The following is a 22,264-nucleotide window of genomic DNA, read 5'->3' as shown; positions in this document are numbered from 1 at the left end:
TATATTACTCTGGACAGACATGGATGTAAACTGCAAGAGCGAGGTGGTAATTCTAGTTTCCATTTAATCTTCACAATAAACATTCAGTGATTTTTCTTTTCATGTAAAGGGTGATTTAATGCAGCCGCATAAAGTAGCAGAATGGACATTTATTTATATAAAAACATTGTCCTTTTAAAGGCCATTCACACGGGGATTAAAAAGTGAACCTGTATGAATCGGCTAACGAATGCACCTTTTTAGGGCTGTTTTTCTCCCCTCTAAGTGGCACTGCATTAAAACTCTTCTCACAGTCGAGTGGCTTTAAATGGGTGTAATAGAGGAAACTTGAGGCTGCTTTGTCTCTGCGGACTCAGTGAAAGCTGCTATCTGTGCAGAAGAGGAGCAGAGCACCGCTGAGGCCCAGCTGGAAGAGTCACCCAAATGTGTTATCAGTGTGTGGCGAGAGCTGGAGTTCAACATCAGCATTCAGATGAATATTTAAGCGATGGGGATCTCTGCTGCACATGAAGTACACACGTGCAGTGTGTGTATGCATGTTAGAATGTGAGGTACAGTGTTTCCACCTTTGTGCTTGCGTGTGGAAATGTGTCACTATGGTGCCACATGCAGTTTGATGTGTGCGTCTATACCAAAGAAGTCTGCATCTAGGTGTGTGTGTGTGTGTGTGTGTGTGTGTGTGTGTTGGCGCATTTGCATGCACAGCTGTGTCCATTCTATAAATGTGTTTGTGTGCGCACGTGCATGTGTTTCCCTGAGTGAGTCTTATCACAAATGTTGCTGTGTGTGCGCAGGAGTGTGTGACTGCCTGCGTGCAGTGGCAGAGAGAAAGAGAGAGAGAGACCATCATGCTGTTAATGACAGAGCCAGATGCAGGGAAGAGAGGAGGAGTGTAAAAAAGCTCTCCACGCTCCCCATCTGGAAGGCATCGCCCCCAAATGAAGTTGTACAAAACCATCCCATTGATAATAAAGCTAATTTTTATGGCTCTGACAAGTATGTAATTATGTTCAGCGGTGCTTTTCAGATTTTATCACAGTCAATAAACCACACTGGCAATTTCCCGTCCCCCATTTGACATATTTACACGGATCCATCTGATTGGAGGAATTAGTTAGCTGTGAGAGCTCTGATGGATATACACTAGTGATCTGTGACTTCTGCTTGGCTCATCTGTTAGCCAACTAGACCCTCTGCTCATCTGTTCAGTCTGTCTTTTCTTTTCTCACGTTCTTCTCTTTTTTACACATTTCTCTCAATCCATCAACACAATATTTTCTTCTTCTTTGTCTTTTACTTGCTCTCATTTCCTTTTTTCTCAGTGAAGGAAGTATCACTCCTTCCTCCAACAGACTTTTCCACTTGAAAAGATTCAAGGATTTCATAAATCTACTCCAATAACCTTTCAATTATTACCACCCCACAATATTTGAGCTTGTCATTATGCTATTTAATTGTATTTATTTTTGATTAATGTGGGTGAAACTTCGAAATTAAACTATTATTGACAGATTTATTATTCTGAGCCGTATTTAGTTGAGGCAGATGGAGAGAAAACAACTGAAATAAGACAAATGTCATGAATTGTGGAGCTTCACCTACTTTTAATAAATTAAACTAGCAGTAGTAGCAGTTTACTTTATTAGTGACATTACTTGCATTTACAGTGTGTCAAAATAAGCCTGCACATAATATATGTAAAAGCAAAAACATTTTGTCTTTTAATGTAATTTAATTTTGATTATTAAAATATGGTGAAATAAATGTCCTTGAAGGCTAAAGGTGTGATGTCTTTTTACAGTTTCAGCATTTAGAAATGTGCTGTTTTTCCTTTCGTTATCCTCCTATCTGTGGTAAGAAAATATGATTGGATGGCTTTGTTTCCTAAAAGATAGTTTTGGTTTTACTACAACGTCATTCACTCTGATCATTATAGCTAAAGCTGTCATTTCTATCAGTTATCACAACATCGTAATCACCAAATTAATGTTTGATATGTGAAGGCACAGCAACTTCAGGGCAGCATTACTTAAGCAAAGTCCTGTAGGGCAAGCTGCTAAAATGATGTGAGGATCTAACAGCCAGATTATTTGAGAAAACCTTTTTTAAGAAAAAACTAAATTGCACCACAAATATAGACACTAAACCCCCATTGCATATAACTGTTTTTGTGTGCACAAGTCATGTCAGCCAAAATTAGGCTCTACTGCTCAGCTTTGCTGTTATACACTAACTGCACAGCTCGATTTTTGAATGTGCTACATAAATAAAACAAAATACAACGGTATAAGAAAGCTTATTGACTGTGATGGATGTTTAGAAAGGATATTTTGGGGCTTTTTTTTGCCTCTTTCTCTTTTCCGAGTAAATTTGGTTAACCTCAGGAATTTTACGTTGAAGAATTAGTGTTTGGTCTCTTGAAAGAGATATTGGGTTGAAGGCTTCTATAAATGAAAATGTATTAAATATAGTAAAAATGAAAAAAGGGTTAATCTTTCCTTCCTAGGAGTATTTGTGCTGCATTTATGTGGATTACAGAATAATTGTTGACAAAGACAACTTAGACATTTTATGCACATATCATGGCTATTCATTTCATTTTCATGGTGCAAATACTAAAAACAGCTATGCACAAGTTGTTAAAAGAATCTGAACAAAAAAATCTAACCCAGTTTTTTGTAGCGTCCATGTTGTTTCCACATTACGACTTGCAGCTCAGCACACACACAAGTCGGAAGAATGACTTCCCACCTTGGTAAATGGGAGCATCCATGCTTTAACGTTTGCGTTTCTTCCTCTCTCCATCTGTCTCTACAGGAGAGAAGTCTTATCTGTGTGACCTGTGTGGTTTTGCTGGAGGCACAAGACACGCCCTCACCAAACACAGACGCCAACACACAGGTAAGCTACAAGACACACATTCTGAACTCATGTCCAAAACTAATCTTGGCACACACACTAACTGTGCAGACCTTCATAATCTCGGATGGTGATTGACACTTCAAGACCCGAACAGGCGCAACATTTTCTTTCACATAGTTTTAGCAACTGTTTGCTGTCTCTCTCTCACACACACACATACACACACAGCCACATCAGTGTGACATGCTGCTGTCAGTGATAGGCATGTGTACCAGTATGGCTGACTGAATCTGAGATTTTTAATTTCAGTTATCATTTCACCATGTCATTCTGTCGCTTAGGGAAATTGCATTTTTCAGATAGGCTGTCAATAACGAGTGCTTTTTTGGAAATTGGGATAGTGAAACAAATACTGTTCTTAACCGTTGTCTGGCAGGCGCCCAAGGATCAAGAATCCTGTTATAAATATTCATTTAGGTTTTCATAATTCATTTTGTTTGCTCCTCAGTTTCTGTGCCATTTCCCCCCAAAACCTCCAATTTCAGTCCTCCTCTCCTGTGTTGACATGTGTCAATTCCACTGATTTAGCTGCATATTCAAATCTGTTGTCATGCAGCTAAACATGAAGGGAGCAGCCTTTTCTGACACTGTTTTCTTGACAGAGTTTGACTGATAGAGATTTTATAGAAGGCTATTGCTAATGCTAATATGTTTATGGTTCATGAAAGACAAGATCGTACCCTTATATAGAATCTTCAAATATTTCCCCTTCCATGCCCAGAAATGTACAAGGAGTCAGTGGCTAATGTTATTCTTATCAGTAAGAAAATGTCACTGAAGCTGTATTTTAACTAACACTGGACAGTGCAAGCTGAATGCCATGTTAATAAACTTCTTCAATGTTGTGTAGGTTAGCAGCTCCTTCAAGCAGGGTGAGGTTTTATTGCAGGTTTTAAACACAGACCTCCCCGAAGCTGTTGAGTAAAATACTTCCTCACTACTCTGCTCTGCCATTTCAAATAAAACATTATTAAAAACACAAAACTCAGCCAGTTATGGACAATTTTTCAACTTGCTGTTACACCCACAGACATCATTTCTGTCACTTTGAGTTGAAGTTAAATTGATACCTCGACCCTGTGAGCAGGCCTTTACAATTTGGAATCAAGTTTCCATCTCTGTAAAATTAATGACTATGTGTCAAATATGGTAATTATCTTTCATCTAATGATAGAAATCTCCCATCTGGATTTTCATCAAATCTTAATCATCATATTTCATGGAAATGCATTCATAGGTTTTAAACCTCCTGATGGAAGACATAAACTGTCTGGTGAAAGAACACAACATTTAACAACATCGCTTCAACACTTCAACTAGGCTTTACTTACTTTTATGGGCCTGGCTGACACTGTGATCAGTGTTGTGTAAGTCGGAGGCTCGGCAAGCTAAATTCTGCTGCCTAGACACAAATATTAGGCCTATTAGCAATCTATATTGAAGATTGCTAAACAACCAGGCTTGTTGTTGTTGAGCTTGAGAGAAGGCCCATTTCAAATGTTATATTTGCAAACCTCAAAGGACAAATCCTACCACTTGTAAGTTTGAAAAACTTCAACTGCTGTCATTGCTGACATACCAACTGACACTTCAACTACTGACACTACACACACTTCAACTATACTTCACTATATCTGGCCTTTTAACTACAATTTCAATTTCAATTTCTCTCTGTATACAGTTTGATGGACACTTCAACTGCTTTCATCTCTTCTGCTTCAACTGACACTTCTTCTACTTTCAGCACTTAATAAAACTACTTTCAGGGTTGACATACAAACTGACAAAAGCTGTCTACAGAGTGTAAACTAAGTGAAAATTTCAAACGATTTCAGCAATATCACTTCAAGTGATTTCAATTCTTTAGGAGACACAAACCTTTTAAGTGCTTCAGCTTCAACTGTCCTTCAAATTGCTTCTCCCAGATAACATTTCACATGCAAATAAACACATTTTTTAGGCATTTTGTCTTGTTTACACTCTTGGCACCTGCACTGTTCAGAGAAAGCAAGCGCACACACTTTTGGGAGTTTTACAATGATTTCAGAACTTTGTTTTTGTCATTAGATGGCATCCAACTTAATCCCTCATGGCATGATGAACAACTTAAAAAGTCCTACATTTGGATTTATAAATCCAGCAAATTTGTTTTTCTCTGAAAACATTGATGTCATCTTGGACTCATCACCATTGTCTTTCTCTTTTCGACCCCTCCACCCCACAGGAGAGAGACCCTTCAAATGTTCGCTCTGCAACTTCGCCTCCACCACGCAGTCCCACCTATCGCGACACAAACGTGTTCACACCGGGGAGAAACCGTACCGCTGCCCCTGGTGCGACTACAGGTACCGGCTCATTGATCCGCCCATGGTTGGTGGCGCTGATGGTGGCCACCATGGCACTGATGATCAAGGGGTTGATAGTTGGGGGGGGAGGAGGGCCTGCGTGGGGTATGTATGTGAGTGTGATGGTGAGATAGCAGGTGGCATTGTAGGGTAGTTTGGGGGGATGGGGGGGTTGTGTTAATACTAGAGGTTTTGTGTGTGTGTGTGTGTGTGTGTGTGTGTGTGTAAAGGGTGGGTGGGAGAGGTGGAGGGCAGACAGGTCTAATCTCCACAGCATGGCTCCATCTCATCACTCTGCCATCATCAACAGGCCCAGCCAGATCTCCCCCAACCCACATACGCACACTCTGTCACACACACACACACACACACACACACACACACACACACACACACAATGTCACTGTCACTGGCAGGTCCCTGTCATTAAAACACCATCATACCACATCAGTAATTACACAGGAAATTGTCGGTGAAATTGAAAAAGTTTTGGCTGGCGTTGCACATCTCCATCTCTCTCTCTCTCTCTCTCTCTCTCTCTCTCTCTCTCTCTCTTTCCCTCCATCTCCTCTTGACTCTCTCTCTCTCTCTCTCTGTCTTTCTCTCTTTCTCCCGTGCTTCCTTGTCAGGTTGTGGCAGAAGAGTGTGAAAGGGAATGATCTCAAACCCATCATTGGTTTTAGATGTACTCTTCATTCCCTTTTTCCCCTCTGTGACAAAGTCATTTCGGCAGCTTGCTACACCTGCTCCGCTGCAGTGAAGCGCTCCACTCATTTCATAAGTCTTTTGTATGCAGTCCAACTTAGAAAAAAAAAAGAAATGCTGAGATGTAATTATTGTAGTCAGGCTATTATTTTGCAATTATCAAAGGATTATCTCACCTTGTACCTAGAGTTATCCTGAAGTAACTCTTGACTGTATCAATTAAGGATCGAACAGTATGGGTTTGGTTTAATTTGAGATGCATATAAGATGCTTTGGAGATTTTTGTGCCTAAAATTTTTTACAACTGCCATTTAATAGGAAGGAAGAGTGCATCTTGTATTTTAATATGTGCACTTCAACTACAAGGTTTGAAGGCTGAAAATGAGAGCCGGTCCTACACTTTGGTTCAGACTCAAATACCTCAACAACTGTTAGCTAGAACTCACTAATGCTGGTGATGCACTTTTTCTTCTAGTGTCACTATGTGGTAAATACTTCTGCTTAAAAAATTATCAGATGGATAAAATGAAATTGCCATTACATTGTCTGCGGACATTCATCTTGCCCCTTTTCATCCAGCACAAGAAACAAATCAAAGTATTTACCTATATTGGAAATATCTCAAGGTTCCCACTATGTACTTTCCAGTGTAGTGCATGGATTTTGACAGGATGGTGTAGTCTCTTCTGCCTCCCTCCCCTTCTGCTACGTAATAAAGGCGGCGTTCTGTGTTCCACACCCAACTTTTTGGCCAGTGTCAGAGCATTATCTGGGTACACATAGTGCACTGCATTTTGTCATACTTATCAATGAGAACACACTTGCACACAAGTGTAAGTACAGAAGAACTGAATAGAGATACAGCGTTAGTCATGTTTGATTGGAACTGCCAGTAGTCTATAGTAAGACTACATGTGGAAAGAATACCAGTCACACTGTGACAGAAATATTATACCTCATTGGACACTAAACCTCAGAACCCTGCAATAAAAGGCACCATCTTGCAAATATTTGTTGAATTCTGTCCAAATGTCTCATTAAACGTATTGGGTCAAAGGTTTTAAGTATTGAAAATGTATGTGAAAAAAAAATGTAATCGTACACATTGGCAAATGATTTCTCCCTGAAGGCAAATTTTGGTCCCATATCAAACCACTACAGTAGACTAACCCCAGTATCAGAGAGATACTGTACATGGAACGAGCCAAATGTTCTTGGCCCCATTGTTCTCTCGCTGATACTTAATGATCATTACAGATAGTGGCAAATGAAACAGTAAATTAGAAGCCCAATTAACATTTTGGTGGCCCCAGGGGTTCTGAGAGGTCCACAGGGCAGGGAAGGGAGGGGGCAAGGTGGGAGGAGGAGGAGGAGGAGGAGGAGGAGGAGGTTGGGGAAACGCCCCGCTGGCTTACTAATGTGAGGATGAGGAATTGAATGCGGGGGCCTCAGACAGCCGCGAGGGCCCTCGCCTCCGCCCTGCTGTTACACACTGAATACATGTTTAAAACCCAGATGTCTCTGGTGGCCTGACCACTATAAGGAGCTACTAGATGAGTTAGCGCGCTTGACCTTTCATTGTAAGCTTATGAAATAAATATGGCACGTAAAGATGTATTAAGGTCTGAAGCAAATGAAACCGTTGTGTGATTGACGCTTCTTTACAATAGAAAATATTTATATCCGTGTTACAGTTATACATCTGATTTCCACTATTAAAATATCCTTATTAAATGTTATGGATGACATCCATAGTTCCCACTTGATACAATGTGATCTCCATCAAGACTGCTCCTCAAATGCATGTAAATGAGCAGGGAGTGAATGATCTATCAAATGCCACTCATCTGCTATTCAGACAGAGATGGATAATAGAGGAGGATAATTATAGTTGGGGAATAGTGGTAAAAAATATTCTAATGATATTGCACTGGGAGTCCTGGGCTGTCAATTAATGATGTCTATTTGACTATTCTCCAGCTATTTATGCAAACTGAAAAACTTCTTTACTTCAGTGTTTAAGGAATCATTTTATTGTTCACGATGAGGAAGTTTTTTTTTTTCTCATTAAAGTCACATTGGCATCTTAAGCGGGCTAATTGATGTGTAGCCTCTGACTCCTGCCACGCTACCATCCTTCTGGGGCTATTATTGTTTATTGAATGCTGCGGCATTCATGTTTCAATCTACCTGTAAAAATGCAGTTTTAAATCGAGGCGATGGCGGCTTTGAGGATGACACGCTTACTGTCAATGCCAGGAAGGTTTGCGACCTTGTAAAGTGAAGGGAGAGATGAGGAAGGAGGGGGGAGACATTAATGATGATAACTGGGCCTCCTTGGCAGAATAAGATCCAAATAGCACCAATGATCCAAATACACCCCCCTCCAACTCTTAACACACACAAAGAAACACATTTAAATCTCCTCTAACGAAGCGCCTCTCAATTACACCTCTCCCATTACCATACACTCGTTGGGAGGAGGAATATGGAAATGGCTAAAATAAAGGGGAGAGACAGAAAGAGGCAGAGAAGAGGTGATGTATCCATTGAGCATCAGTATGGCTGATTCCCATGGTGAGTGCATGGATGGGGGAGTAAGTTGAAACAGTGTCGGACTAATTAATACAGTGTATAGTAGGAGGGCTGGTGTGGGCTTTCACTAACTGTGACACCTGCTGACTCCTAAATGCACGTTGTGTTGTTTTAATATGACAATTACTCCATTACCATATCTGAGAGATAGCATGGCCCCCCTAGGAATCCACCCGCGCTCTCTTTAGAACCTTTTAGCTCCGCTTCAAATTTTATCTATTTATGCTCCCACTTTCGAATAAGAAATCAGTTCACTTTTAGTTCAAAATGCATTTTTTAGCAGCATGATTTGCAGTAATTCATGAGCATGTGACAGTTTAAGTTTTTGTGTCTGTCTTTCTTTTTTTTTCTTTTTTTTTATTAAGCAAAAGAACAGTCAACAGATGTGGCCGTGATGTGTCTGTGAACCTATTATAGTTTTGCTAGTGATGAGTCTAATCACAACATTGTGTGCCAATCTGTTGGAGAAATTATTGAGAATATGTGTAAATATTGAGGGTTATGTACGTTCAGTATCTCAACCATTGAATGTGACATGAAATTCATACATTACATTTTAATCTTTCAATAGCTTTTATTTAATACACTACTCTACATTACCCCTTAGAAAGCTATTGTTTGAATAGTTAAACTCACCGGATGTAGCCCCTATAGCAGAGCATTTTTTCCCCTATAGCATGTGAATGTGTGCCGTAAGGCCATTCTCCATCTCTGACACATAGCTGTGGGGACAGGTCTGGCTTTGTGAGACTACTGGTTGCATGGCAACTCTGTCATCAAATCTGCTAAAGTTAGCAATTTCAGTGGACAACCTACGTCTGCATTGTTTCTGTGCGGCCCTCCTAATGCTGGAAAATTGATACTTTCATCAAAACGTTGGGCACGCCTGATCTAAAGCCTACAAGAAATCTATAGTTTTTTTCCTATATGCTCTATTTCAGGCCATGGTTCATGATCTGTGGGTTTTTTTACATTCTAGATTTTAAGCCTGATGTTTTGGATTCACGCAGTAGAAATTGTGACCAGTATTGTGGAATTATATGATATTATGTGTCTTTTCATTTCCGATGGCAATCAGAGCTCAGGCTAACAATTTGGTTCTTCTTCTGCTTGATCTTGCACAAACCAGAAATTCAAATACATCACTTCCTTTTGAGCCAGGATTGACCTCTCTAATAAAAAGCAAATGTAAAAGCTTCCATGGACTCGAAATATTCTGAATTATATGTCTGGAGGAATCATGTTTTTAATGGTTGGTTGTCTGTCCTTCTGTCCTATTCTTGTGAAAGTGCTATCACAAGAATGCTCTAGGGGGATTCACCAATTAGATTTTGTACTTTAAATGGCCACTGTCACCTCAAAAAATAGGTTTTTGTTTTCTAGAGAATTTTTATACTAATTATGGCAAAATTGACACAAATGTCTCATAGGATTAAATGGTAAAGTGGTGACATTTTATATCTAAAACAACATCAAACACTTTTTTGGCCATCTGATCCTTAATTGGTGGCTTCTTTCAGTAATATCCATATTTGAAGGATTGTTTCCTGTAGTGTGTTTGTATGAGTCCCGACAGACATGTACATAACTTACAAATTGGCTGGTCAGCACAGCACAGGGGTAATTCTAGTATTCACCAGTGATGTGGTGGATTGTAGTGTTTTGTGAAGAGCCCTTATTGTTCACCAGTGGCTAGACCTTATGTCTTTCATACAGTACGAACAGAACCCAGTGAGGGCCCGCTCTGGGGGTTTTTTAGGCCTCAATGGAGCCGGGCTGGACTGTGGCCCCATGATGGAGAGAGGTGTCTCTGCAAAAGTGAAAACAAATTCTCTCCTTGGCTGGCGTGAGCTATGGCACTGTGAGGCTTTATTGTCCCGGCCAAGGTGATAAGGGAGAGTAATTGCGTATTATACTGTCCGAGAATGTCAGGTCCAAACTGAGCACGAGTGCCCCATCCATCAACACATGATGGTGTGTGTTTATGTGTGTGTATGAAACGGTGTTCTACACTGCACATGCTTGCTTGCATGATGCATTGTGTGTGTGGGTGTGTGGTGGTGTTTATGGTTTCACGTCTGTGTATTTGCACCTGTATAGTTGCATCAGAGATTTATAATTTTTATTTTGGCGCAACCTAAGGTTTGTTCATGTCTATGTATGTATGTATGTATGTATGTATGTATGTGCATGTTTGTCTTGCACATTGAGGGCCTCAGATGCACATGTATGTGTGTTTGTGTGTGTCCGTGGGCAGGTTTAGATAGAGCCTGGGAGCAGGTCAGGCAGCATCATTAATCAGCAGAGGGTTGTGTGTGACTCTCTGAGCTGACATCATTACATCCTACACCCAGCAGTAGCTCACTGCTTGGCCTGCCCTATCTGACCAGCCCAAAGACCCACAACCACACACACACACACACACACACACACACACACACACACACACACACACACACACACACACACACACAACATACACCACTATTTCTATACCTTTCATACAATTGCGAAAGATACATAATGCATAACACATGTCTTCAGACATACAGTATCTTAATGCACTCAGTAGGCCTCTAGATCTACGGGCAGCCTCACAGCAGGCATCACACACTGCTCCCAGCACCATTACACACTGAACCTAAACAACTGTAAGGAATGAAAAAAAAGAGATATGCAAGAGCATGACAGAATATCAAAGAATTTGCAGGATAAATATTGTTTGTATAAGAAGTTGTTTTTTGCTGTTTGTGAAATCAGTCTTTAGTCATTTACTGGTAGTGGGCCTGTATCACAGAGGCGTATTTAGGCAATGGATGCTTTGAGAGTCTGTCCAAACATGGCTGCTCCCTCAGCTCCAAAGCCCAGTTTGAGTTTTTTTTCTAGTGTGTGTGTCATCATTGCAACAAAATAAAATGTTAGTACAGCAAACCTTTCTAGTAGCCAAGTGTTTATCTTGTGTTTTCTCCCTCATGATTCCCATCTTTTAATCTTTTTTTTTTTTATCTTTTCAAAAAAGGAATGAGGCCTTTCATCTTTGTTTGTCTCCCTTAGATCCAACTGTGCTGAGAACATCCGGAAGCACATTCTCCATACGGGCAAACATGAGGGAGTGAAGATGTACAACTGTCCCAAATGTAGCTACGCTACCAACTCACCCATGGAGTTCCGAAACCACCTGAAGGAAAATCACCCTGATATTGAGAGTCCAGACCTCGCCTACCTACATGCAGGTAAGTCATTATTCAATTTGTGCTAAAGGAGTCTCTTTTAAAAAAAAACCCAACAGCATTGTGCGTGGGTGCGCCTCAATGTTTGTTCTCAACATCCATAGCATTCCATGACATTCCTGTCCCTAATGAAAAAATCCCTGCATGGAGTAAGACTTCAACATATGTATTCACATTCAGAAACTACTGTGCTGTAAAGACAGTCTTGAACACTTCTGTGTTTGAAGGTTGTTGGAGCTCCAGGCTTATTCACAGCAATGTCTTGCCTAAGTTTACACATCTGGGAGCTGCCCACTACTTGCATGGTTTTGTTTTGTTGGCTGCTGAGCAGCTCCACTCCAGCAGCTGAAAGTTAAAGGACCGCTCCACCAATTTCACACATGAAAATCAATTAACTAGTCATGGGGAGTGCTACTTAGCCTATGAAAATGGTTGCATAATCAGCAGTGACTCAAGTGCCTTTTTCCACCAACACGGAAATGGTTTCCATTTTTAATTGTGTACCAATTTTTTTTACCATTTAGAACTTCTTGACCAAAAATGAATCGGTTCAGAACCCAAAAAGTTGGTTCCCAGCTGGAAAAAAATAGCTGATTTTCATTGACCTGAAGGGCAAACCACAGTTGGTGTGTCAGGATGGCAACAGTGGAGGAGTCATGTGAGAAACTGTAGTAGAAGTGAGTGTGCAGTGTTTCAACGCCCTCCGTTGATGAAACATCGTTGATTACAGTGGTTCTGCTCAGAAATGGTGGAAACAAAGGCAAGAATCGTGAATGGAACCAGTTCAAGAACCAGGGCTACTTTGATGGAAAAAGGGCTATAGCTTGGGAAAGAGAGACTGTCTGGTTCAAGTCCAGCACAAACCAGTCAGTACGGACTGTGGACTGGTAGCTGAAGAGGTGACAGTTCACCTCCTGGGCACTATCAGGGTGTCCTTGGGCAACACAACAACACCCTTATTGTTTGAGACACTTTACTATGTGACAGCCCCATCACAATAACATCTTCACACAAACAACTGCATTTCTATGGTCCTGTGTGTGCATGTGTATGACAGTCTAAAGAAATATGTTATCATCAGAGTTTTCTGAACTTGGGTCACCTTTTCTTCACAGAAAACCTGCATCAGAAACTGAAGATGTAGGGTTTGAAAGTCCAATCAGAGAAGCTTTAACAAAAGATTGCAATTGAGTTGTGTAATGGAAAGAGTAGGCTCCAGTGGAACTTACCCATACTTCAGGCTAGGGTAGCTCTGAACTTATTATTTTCCCTATTCAGATTTTTCAGACTATTCCAAGCATTTGAACCCTACCACCTTACATTTTCTCACTTGCCTCTAATGTTCTGCATTCCAAGGTCCAATGGATACAAAGACATGCAGTGTATACCTACAGACACATCAACATTTGAAATCATTCCTCTGAATTAAACCACCTTTCTGCCCCCGCAACCCTGTCCAAGCTCTATCATTCGACAGAGGTCAGATCGTCCACAACCTGTGAGTGTGTTTTTGTCAATGGATTGAGTCTTGCTATTCAATGCTGATGGAGGGCACCCAGCAACAAAGAGGCAGCACTCAAAGATTGCTGGTCTAGCCATCCCTGCCAATCACTCAGGCCATAGAGACAGATGAAATCGTGTTCTTCCACTATTGGTTCCTTTGTATCCCAGTGTTCTTCCTTTGTCCTTGAAGGCCACCAAATCCAATCGGCAGAGTGCTTGTCCTTCAGAGGAGCAGAGAGGACAGCCTTTATCCTGTTATCCCTTTGACCTTACATAAAAGCAGTAGAGTTAGAGGGGAGCACCATGAGAAAGAGGCCAGACAGGGACAATACAGGAAAATGGCTGCATTCTGGCTGTACTGTGGTTTATTTCCTGTTGAAACTGAATGGATCCAGAGTTGAGTCTTTGTGCTGACTCTGAAAAGTTTATATTTTTGAATTCCTCAAACAAGCTTATACTTTGTATAATTTCTGTTCTTCAAACTCAATGACCAACTTTGGCTTCCATGTCCTAACCTTTTTACCTTCAGCTCCTCTGATAAACACCTTCCCCCTTCATATTCTCTATACCCTCTCACCTTTAACCAAAGCACACCTCTACGCTTCTCCTTACCCTTTCACCCCAGAATTTCCTTCACCTGTGTTTGTCCTTATGCATGGCTGACCTTTGGTGACGAAGATTCATTTTGTTTCTTTGTCCCCCTCTTAGTGTGATCTGTAAGCTGTATGAGAACACAGCAGCAATAGCAAATAAAGAAGAGATTTCTCTGTATGTGTCCTGGCCAGTGCTGTAGATTCATCTAAAGGTGCATATGATCTTCCTGGGATTCCACCTAGCTGTAGCAAGCAATGCACAATGTGGGTTTCAGTTTTCAGTGTTATGAGCGAAGGTCAGATCTTGTCTGGAACAAGGGTTGTCTTTCAGTCATCTGAAGGAAACATATCCTCCTCTTTCTGTGAAGTTAAGCAGCATGTTTTCAACCTGTTACCATGATGCTCTAATTCATATTCTGGTCACACCACACCACAGATATGAACCCAAATAATGACAGCAAAAGAAATAATCCAAAAAGGCAGCTGATGGTGTTTCTAACCAAGAGAAAAATCTTTCCTGCACCAGTTTCCAAGAAGAAATCACTGATCCTGTTTGTTCAAAATGTTGCTTTATGTTAGATACCTAAATAAACTCATGCAGGCCTGCAGAAAACAACCATTTATTTTATTAAGACCAAAGCAATCAAACTATAGGTGGTTTGAAGAGGCATTGAAAGTACACTTGTGATCTCTCCTTCTTTCAAAAGAGGGAAAGGGAAGGTGGGGGTGGTAGCGGAAAGAGCAGTGTTTCATCTAAGTAGACAGAACGAGACCAAAAGAAAGAGACAGGGGAAAAAAAGATTAAGAAGGTAGATGTTGAATTAACCTGCTTGTGATTGCTCTCTGTCAGAGTGGCACCAGGGCCAGCAGCGAGAGGCAAATCATCTGTGATGGCCCTTCCCGCTGTTCCCCCTTTGAAAGACACAGATCAAACGCACCCTAGTCACGGGCCCTTGCAGCCCCTTGCGCCGGATTGATTGACACCCGAACGTCTCCACTGCTGCTCTGTCTTTCCATATCACTCTCTCTCCTCTGCTCTCTCTCTCGCTCTCCATCTTCCCTTCTTTATTCAGCGTCGCACTTCGAATTAAAGCCCTTCTCAAGGATGAAAGCAGAGGTCCTTTGCAAACGAAGGAAGAGAGGGAATTAGACCCAGCAAGTGATGGAGGGGAATGATGATTAGAATTAGAGGGGAAAAAAGAAAGAAAAAAAGAGGTTAGATATGTGTGGGGAAAATGTTGCTGATAGGACATATTTTAATAAAATGGTAATGACAATTGTCTTCCTTGTGCGATCTGCAGAGCGATATGCCAGAAAGAAGTGGCGGTGCCTGTGTGATCTCGGCATAGATAGCACTGCAGCAGAGCTACAGGTACCTCAGAGCGCTGCGACTTTGTTAAATTACCCCTCCACCAGAACTTTCTTTCTAGTTAAAATGCTGCAAGTACGCCATGACTGGAGCAGCTTTGGGAAATAGTGTATTTCCTTTCTTTCTTTGCTCTCTCCCTCCAGCGAGGTCAGCTCTGGTTGCAGGGCAATGGCTTTGTTAAATCAGCCTGCTGTCCTGTTCAGTCCCAAAAACTATGTTACCCACACACACACAGGTGAGAATACGCCATTAGCTTAGTCAGAGCATCTTCATTCCGCTATTTTAAATTGTGAATTATTTCCCTAATTTTCAACCAAGGTTATAATTGCACATCTTGGGGGCATAGCGATCAAATGCTTTGTAATTAGCTAACAGCGACTTGGATCTGCTGCTTAGTGCCTAAAAAGATAAAACAAATAAATAAATAAACTACTTCAAGGCATTGTTGCTGCTTTATGCAGATTCTATTTTCCTTAATAATGCATGATGGATGGCTACTGTAGAGGGCTGGAGGAGACCTGGCCTTGTAAGTGATGATCTTAATACACAGTTACAACCACAGGCAAATTCATTTGTTTGCATATATTTTTCCTTATTAAACAAATCTGTAAACAAATATGGGTTTGGATGGCTTTTACTTAAGTTATGCATCTGCTCGCCTCCCCGGCTCCCCACCCTCGCTTTCACCTTCTGTTCTTCATGTAATGAAACATTACTCTCCTGAGTTTTACTTGCGTATTGTGTTACAGCAGCGTGTTGGATTGTGGAGGACAGGTGTGTATGTCATGCAAATGTGTCCTGGTATCCCAGCGCATATGACACTGTGTCGACGTTGTGAAAGAAGCCACAGACACCGCCGATAAAATCAACATCTGTTTCTAATAACAATGTGTTATATGTGACACGTTTCTGTGTTGGAAAATATGTGGGGGAAAAAACCAATGCATCACAGTTCTTTGAAAAACACCTATAATACATCAAGTCGTCAGCGTTAGTGATGAACCTGCGTCTCTGTGTCACCGTCCTTATGTTGCATTCACATGATGGGCATTAATGAAAAAAGTCATTCTGTTCAGTGCGATGTAAAGTCAGATTAACAGGGTGGCTCATTGTGCTGATGCTGTCACAGTGTAGATTTAGTTATTTTGACTTTGCATTTTACAAAGTCAACAATGAGGCATTTGTCGTCTTGATGGAAAGCCAAAAAATGGAAAATACTTGTACCGGCAAAAAAAAAAGTAAATTAGGAATTGAGCTCAGCTGTTTAGTTTGTAGTTTAAGTTAAAATTATTAAAGCAATCGCACATAGAAAACACATCATATGCAGTTTTCTGAATTTATAATGAATGTTGCCCAACACAGGGGTAGGCAACCTGTGGCTTCACAGCAGCAGGTGGCCCTTTAGCCTCTCTCAGTGGCTCCCTGTGGCTCTGACAAAAAAAATCTAAATACATTTTTATTTTTCATTGTCACAAGGCCTAAAGTGATTCTTATTCTCCAGTTGTAAAATTGTGAAACCTTTACACACACAAAACCATCTCAGTCAGCGGCAGCCCGTCTTGAGTTTTCCTCGCTAAGCTAGCTAGGGATTCAAAAAAAGAAAAGTCTCAGAGGAAAATAGAGAACTTCATAGCATTTGTGTGCTTTCACTGCAAACACTCCTAGCTTACCATTATGCTTGATCTGTGGTGAGAATTTTTTTTTTGTCACATTATCGCTTCAATTCAGGGTTTTTTTTTAACACTCACTGTTTTTGTACCTGTGTTTGTTATTCTGTTCCCATCATGTCTAATTTTCCTGATCACACAACATCAGCAAGCTTGCATGTACAAACTTGAAGATTAGCTCAAGCCAGTCTCAGGTGTTAATTGGAGAATTCCCTCATGTAGGAACACCTTTCAGGTCCATCTGGTCCTGAATAGGACTGAATTGTTTTGAACTCTTATCTCCGTATCCCTCCTCTGCCCCTTTATCCAACCCTCAAATGTCTCTCTTTGGTTGCTGCAACATTTTTCCATCCTAAAACTCTACTTGGTTGAGATATTACAGATGAGAAGCGGCTGCTCAATGGCAGTGTGTCCCAGCAGATATGCAACAAGGGTTGTGTGAGTGTGTTTGGGGCCTTAGCAAAGCGGTCTAGGAGAAAATGCACACCATCGGTGCATGCATCTCAGTAAACCAATACAGGGCCGGTCTGGGCCGAGCAAGCAGCAATTCCTGCATAATGACCTGCTCCAATGAGCGTGAAAACTCCCCCAACTGGCTGCATTTATCACACATCAGCCACAACAAACGGCCTTTTGTTTCATCCTCTTCTTCCATTCCCTCTCCTTCCTCCTGGCACCAATCCAGGAGCCACCGCTCAGCCGTTTAGTGGCCATTCAGAGCTTTGACTGACAAGTCCCATCCAATCAGTGCGGAGACATAGAGGCGGTAGGTTTCTGGCTGCTCCGAATGCGAAGTGATGTCTACATTGTGTTTTTTGCCACCTTAGGCCATTACAGACAGATTTTTTTCCACACGGTAAATGATGACTGGTAGTGTAGTGTCATTGACAGACTGGGTCAAACTCTGCCTCTGTCTGAGCCTCTGGACAAGTTCTGTCACTGTCAGAAAATTTGAGGCAGATTGATGACACTTGATTTATGCTCCCTGGTGTTGCAATGGCACAGTTATGTTAGGTGCTTGCTTATGTTGCACTATTCTAAAAAGTTGCAGATGGCTTATGTAGGGCAAAGCCTAGCAGTTGCACAGTGCATAGCAGGACAAAAGGATAGAACTGTTCAGTCTGCATAAGTTTTTAGTCTGACACTACATTCTGTGGCATTTGGAACAAAGAATGTTTGTTTAAGGGCACAAGAAGGACAACAACAGTCAATAGTTTTGTAACCACATGTCTAGATAACATTTAGCAGAAACTTCTTACTTTTATGAACTGGTTTGAGTATTTAATGAGCAAATGTCTTCTGAGGCTCCAGCTCAAACACTGAAACTACTTTTCCTCTAAAACTATGGCACCAGTTTTTGTTGGGGTGCACTACACTTATTCCCTAGTGGGATTTAGGCTATAATCTAAATAAAATGGAAGGAGTGTCGACTGTGAGGCTCTGAGATCTATGGGACATGTTTATTAGTGTCTTGTTTACACACTTTGCACTTTGCAGTGTATTGAGATGGTTTATAATGTGTCAATTCACATGAAATGTTTAACTTCTTTCTTTTTAATCAAAGATGAAAGGGAAAATAATTGGTGTATGTTTGTAGAATAGTTTTTTCATGCAGCACTTAGACAGAAGCACACACACAGACACACACAAACACCTCCTGTGAGTGACGTGTGGTGGGGATGCTCGCGGGCAGGGCTGCTCCTCCTGTATGGGACAGTGAATATGGGACCAGACAGGCCGCCGGCTCCTATAAAACCTCATCCATAATTCAATCCTCCTTCTCCCTCAATTCAGACACCATACATATCCAGCTACAGCTAACAGCTAACCTGTCTGAGAAAAGAAAGAAAGACAGAAAGAGAGAACGAAAGAAAGAGAGAGCAAGAAGTGCTTATTGATGAGGACGCTGAGTCAAAAAGAAAAGTGAAAAGATACGAAGGAAAAGCAGAAATTGTTAAGGAGAGCAGGTTGTGAGACGAGGCCAGACTGCTGATTTTCACGTTTGCCCCATCTTGACCTTTACTGAGTCAACACAGTTCCTAGTACCAACATGTTTTCCCTGATCTACACCCTCATTGGCTGAAGTGCACTTCTGAGATCTCCACCACGACCTTTGCCCCTTTTACTGTGCCAAGGACCCTTGTCTTCCTCCTTCGCCTCTCTTGCCTCTGTGTGTCGTCTGTTTTGGTGGCTCTCCAAATGTCTCAGCATCTCTAATTACCAAAAGGCTCAACTTTCCCAACTAAACAACCAATTACCAACGCTTTAGTCCAGCCCAGTCTCATGTTTCCTGATACAGTGGCCTATTAGGGCCCCTTATTTCTCCCCCAGTATAATTGAATCCCCTGGCTGCTCATCAGTGGGCTAATTTAAGCCAATGTGCAGAGTTGGTAATCAGAGGGGCTGCCTATTAGACTATCAGACCCCAATTAAGTGCCCTCTTATTTCCAACATAACAAGCTACTACCACTTCTGCTGTTATTGTATTTCCCACTTTAGTGCACTGTTTTATTTGGGTAAATCTGCGGTCTGTTTGGAGAACAAGAAGAAAAAGAGGGAAAAAGTGGAAGAGAGGCGTTTCAGTGTTAAGCACCGCTACAGACGGTGTTCTAAGAAATACACTGGAACATAGAAAAGAAGGACCCCAATGCCTCGTTCCCGTTTCATGGTTCTACTCAACTCAAGTCACTTTTGGTATCAGGTGATTTTATTTATTTCATTTTCTAGTTTCAGAAGGGAAATCTTTACTTTGTAATTGTCGGCATAGTTTTGCAGGCCATGTTGGCCTTTCCTCCCAGTTTTAATGACACCAGAAGCACTCACCCTCTGACCTCTGAACTCTCTATACTTCTCTATATTTCTATATATATATTTCACTTTCTCTGAAATTGTCGTGGATTAGCGATGCCAACATCTTCAATGCAACATTCGCTGAATCCTTTCATTGGCAACCAAACGCAGAGGCTACCAGGGCACACTGGTGCCACCTGCCACCATTGGGAATTTATTCACACACCGATGAACGCAACAATTTGGGGTTCAGTATCTTGTCAAGGATACTTCGACATGTAGCTGCCAGACAACCTCTCTACCAATTGAGCCAAAGCCGCCCCGGCTGTAGTATGTAGTGTATGGCTTAGTTTCATGGGCTTCCTTTTTTTTTCTTTAAAGATGACTTTTGTTTCATTGACATATTAAATCTGTTTAGCTCTTTGGTCACCATGCTTTAAATGTGCTATCTAAATAAATGTGTTCTTAACCTTTAGTGAATAAAAAAATTGCAGGCACTATTAACAGTAGCTAAGCAATGTAAAAGAAAAGGTGGGTTTTTGCAGGTTTAGATCGTTTAGATTGTGTTTTAACTCTGTCTTCTAGCGCTGACTCAGTTTGCTGAGAACTGGACTTTGGTGGTACCAAAAACCTACCAGGTACCACTAACTATCCACAGACGGAAAACCAAAAAAGAATGAGTTGAGTAGAGCCATGCCATACCATACCATGCAGTGGAAATGCAGCATAATTAGTGTCACAATCCAGAGAGCAAAGATCTGCCTATTTTTTGACAGTCTGATTGATACAGCTCAGTGGTTAGGACGTTTCTATCCAAAACACATTTTACTGTAAATAATCTTCTGGCATACTTTGTAGTACTACAACAGATTTGATCAAAAAGGCTTTCATGGACCACCTTAAGGCTTGGGAGGAAGAGTTTGGTGTAAAAATAAATGCTCCTACTCTCTGCCTAAGTCACAAAGGTATTGGTAAAAGTAACGTTTGAAATCCTAAAATCTCATTCGCCCTAGAGAACGTCTGGCCCGATCTGTTGCAGAGATGTGTTCACCAGATTATTTGGGTTCAATGAGTGCACATATCACCAAAATCTTGTTCAAAAATGTATGAGCAGCAAAGTCTTTAAACTTTAAAAAATTCAAACATCCATCTCCTGCTGCCACTTGGGTCTGCCAAATTCTGATGTGGCTTAATGCAGCTTTAACTTGACAAATAGATTTGATATGGAAAAGGTTCAGAGATGAATGCCTTCAACACCAGCACCTCTTTCTGTCCTCTCACAAGTGCAGAATATCTCACTTTTTTTTCCCCCTCTTTTCTTATTCTCCCTCCCTTTTCCCCTGTCCTGTCTTGGTGACTGGTGCAGTTGAGGGGAGCCAGAGTGTGAAAGAGGCCCACAGAGGGCTGATGAGGACTGTCTTCGCAAAGCATGTCTCAAGTCTGGGACTGCACCATTTGAGTGGGTGTGTGTACATACATGTGTGTGTGTATGGCAGCGAGAAATAGTCTGCGTGCGTGTCTCAAAGTCTAAGTGTGTGTGTTTAGTGTTGGTGTCGACTCCCCATAGCCTAATTAAAGGGCGAGGAAAGCCACTCACTGGGAGATTAAACCTAAAAGGGTAAATTAGCACTCAAAAGGGGTGTGGCAAATTCACACATACGCACAGGCCATGAAATCTCTTCTGACACCTGTGAAAAAAAGGAAAAATAGGAGAACAAGGAGGATGGAGAGAGGGAAAAAACTTTGGTATTTCTATAGCAGAGCTCAGTGCTATGTATTTGTTGAGATGAGAATCTGAACAGGGTACTTTATTTCAAATTGGAGATCAGCGTTTGGGAAGCTGCCGGGTCCTCAATGTGTGCGTGGGTCGGCTGATCAGCTGGTGGACCTGTCTATTTACTTCATTCATTTACTTACTTACTTGTTGTAAGTGACTTTGGATATACAAGTGTTTAAATGAATGTAGTGTAATATAAATTCAGGACTGCAGGGACACAATTGTCATAAAATACCCAACTGATGGTGATTATCTAAATATAAAACTCAAAAGTATCAGATCAGCATTTTTTGAGTGAACTTTGAATTTCATGTCAGTTGGGAAATGTGGCTTATATTTAGAAATTTCATTAAACAATTTATAAAACATTACATTAAAAGGCAAAATGAGTAGTATTTTTTATTTGTATGACTATATGTTGTTTTGCAGGGAAAAAAAATTCTCGTCCTGCCTTTAACTTTTTAACTCTTATTGGGTTATTTCAAGAGTCAATTTTATCCACCTCATCATTAGTTAACATGGAGTTAGTTTTGGCTTTATTTGTTTGTTTGGGTTTTTTTTTAAAGGGCCATGCTCTTGTGTCGGTCTTACTGGGGATTTCCACCGGACGCGTTACAGCAGCAGCACGTCTCCACAGCGTTTTTGCTGCGTCTGTCAATTCACACCGGGGGCATTACAGCAGCAGCACGTCAGTTTAGCGAGCCGGCCGTATACACGCGAGATAACGAGATCACGCGATAGTCCTGACCATACGGGAGACCGCAAGAT

General features: G+C 41.3%; 1 protein-coding gene across 2 annotated transcripts in view; it reads left to right on the top strand.

The window, feature by feature from the left end:
- The window catches only part of znf407 (zinc finger protein 407), a 163,162-nt gene that overhangs the window by 103,095 nt on the left and 37,803 nt on the right, over positions 1–22,264 (top strand). For both annotated transcript variants that reach the window (XM_059339677.1, XM_059339679.1), the window contains 3 exons: positions 2,818–2,901; positions 5,147–5,267; positions 11,622–11,800. In XM_059339677.1, the coding sequence (XP_059195660.1) occupies positions 2,818–2,901; positions 5,147–5,267; positions 11,622–11,800 (384 nt within the window). The remainder of the gene's footprint in view (positions 1–2,817; positions 2,902–5,146; positions 5,268–11,621; positions 11,801–22,264) is intronic.

This window comes from Centropristis striata, chromosome 8 (genome assembly GCF_030273125.1).
Source record: "Centropristis striata isolate RG_2023a ecotype Rhode Island chromosome 8, C.striata_1.0, whole genome shotgun sequence".
Lineage (NCBI taxonomy): Eukaryota > Metazoa > Chordata > Actinopteri > Perciformes > Serranidae > Centropristis > Centropristis striata.
The sequence above is the reverse complement of the archived record's forward strand: the minus strand, read 5'-3'. Positions and strand labels throughout refer to the sequence as shown.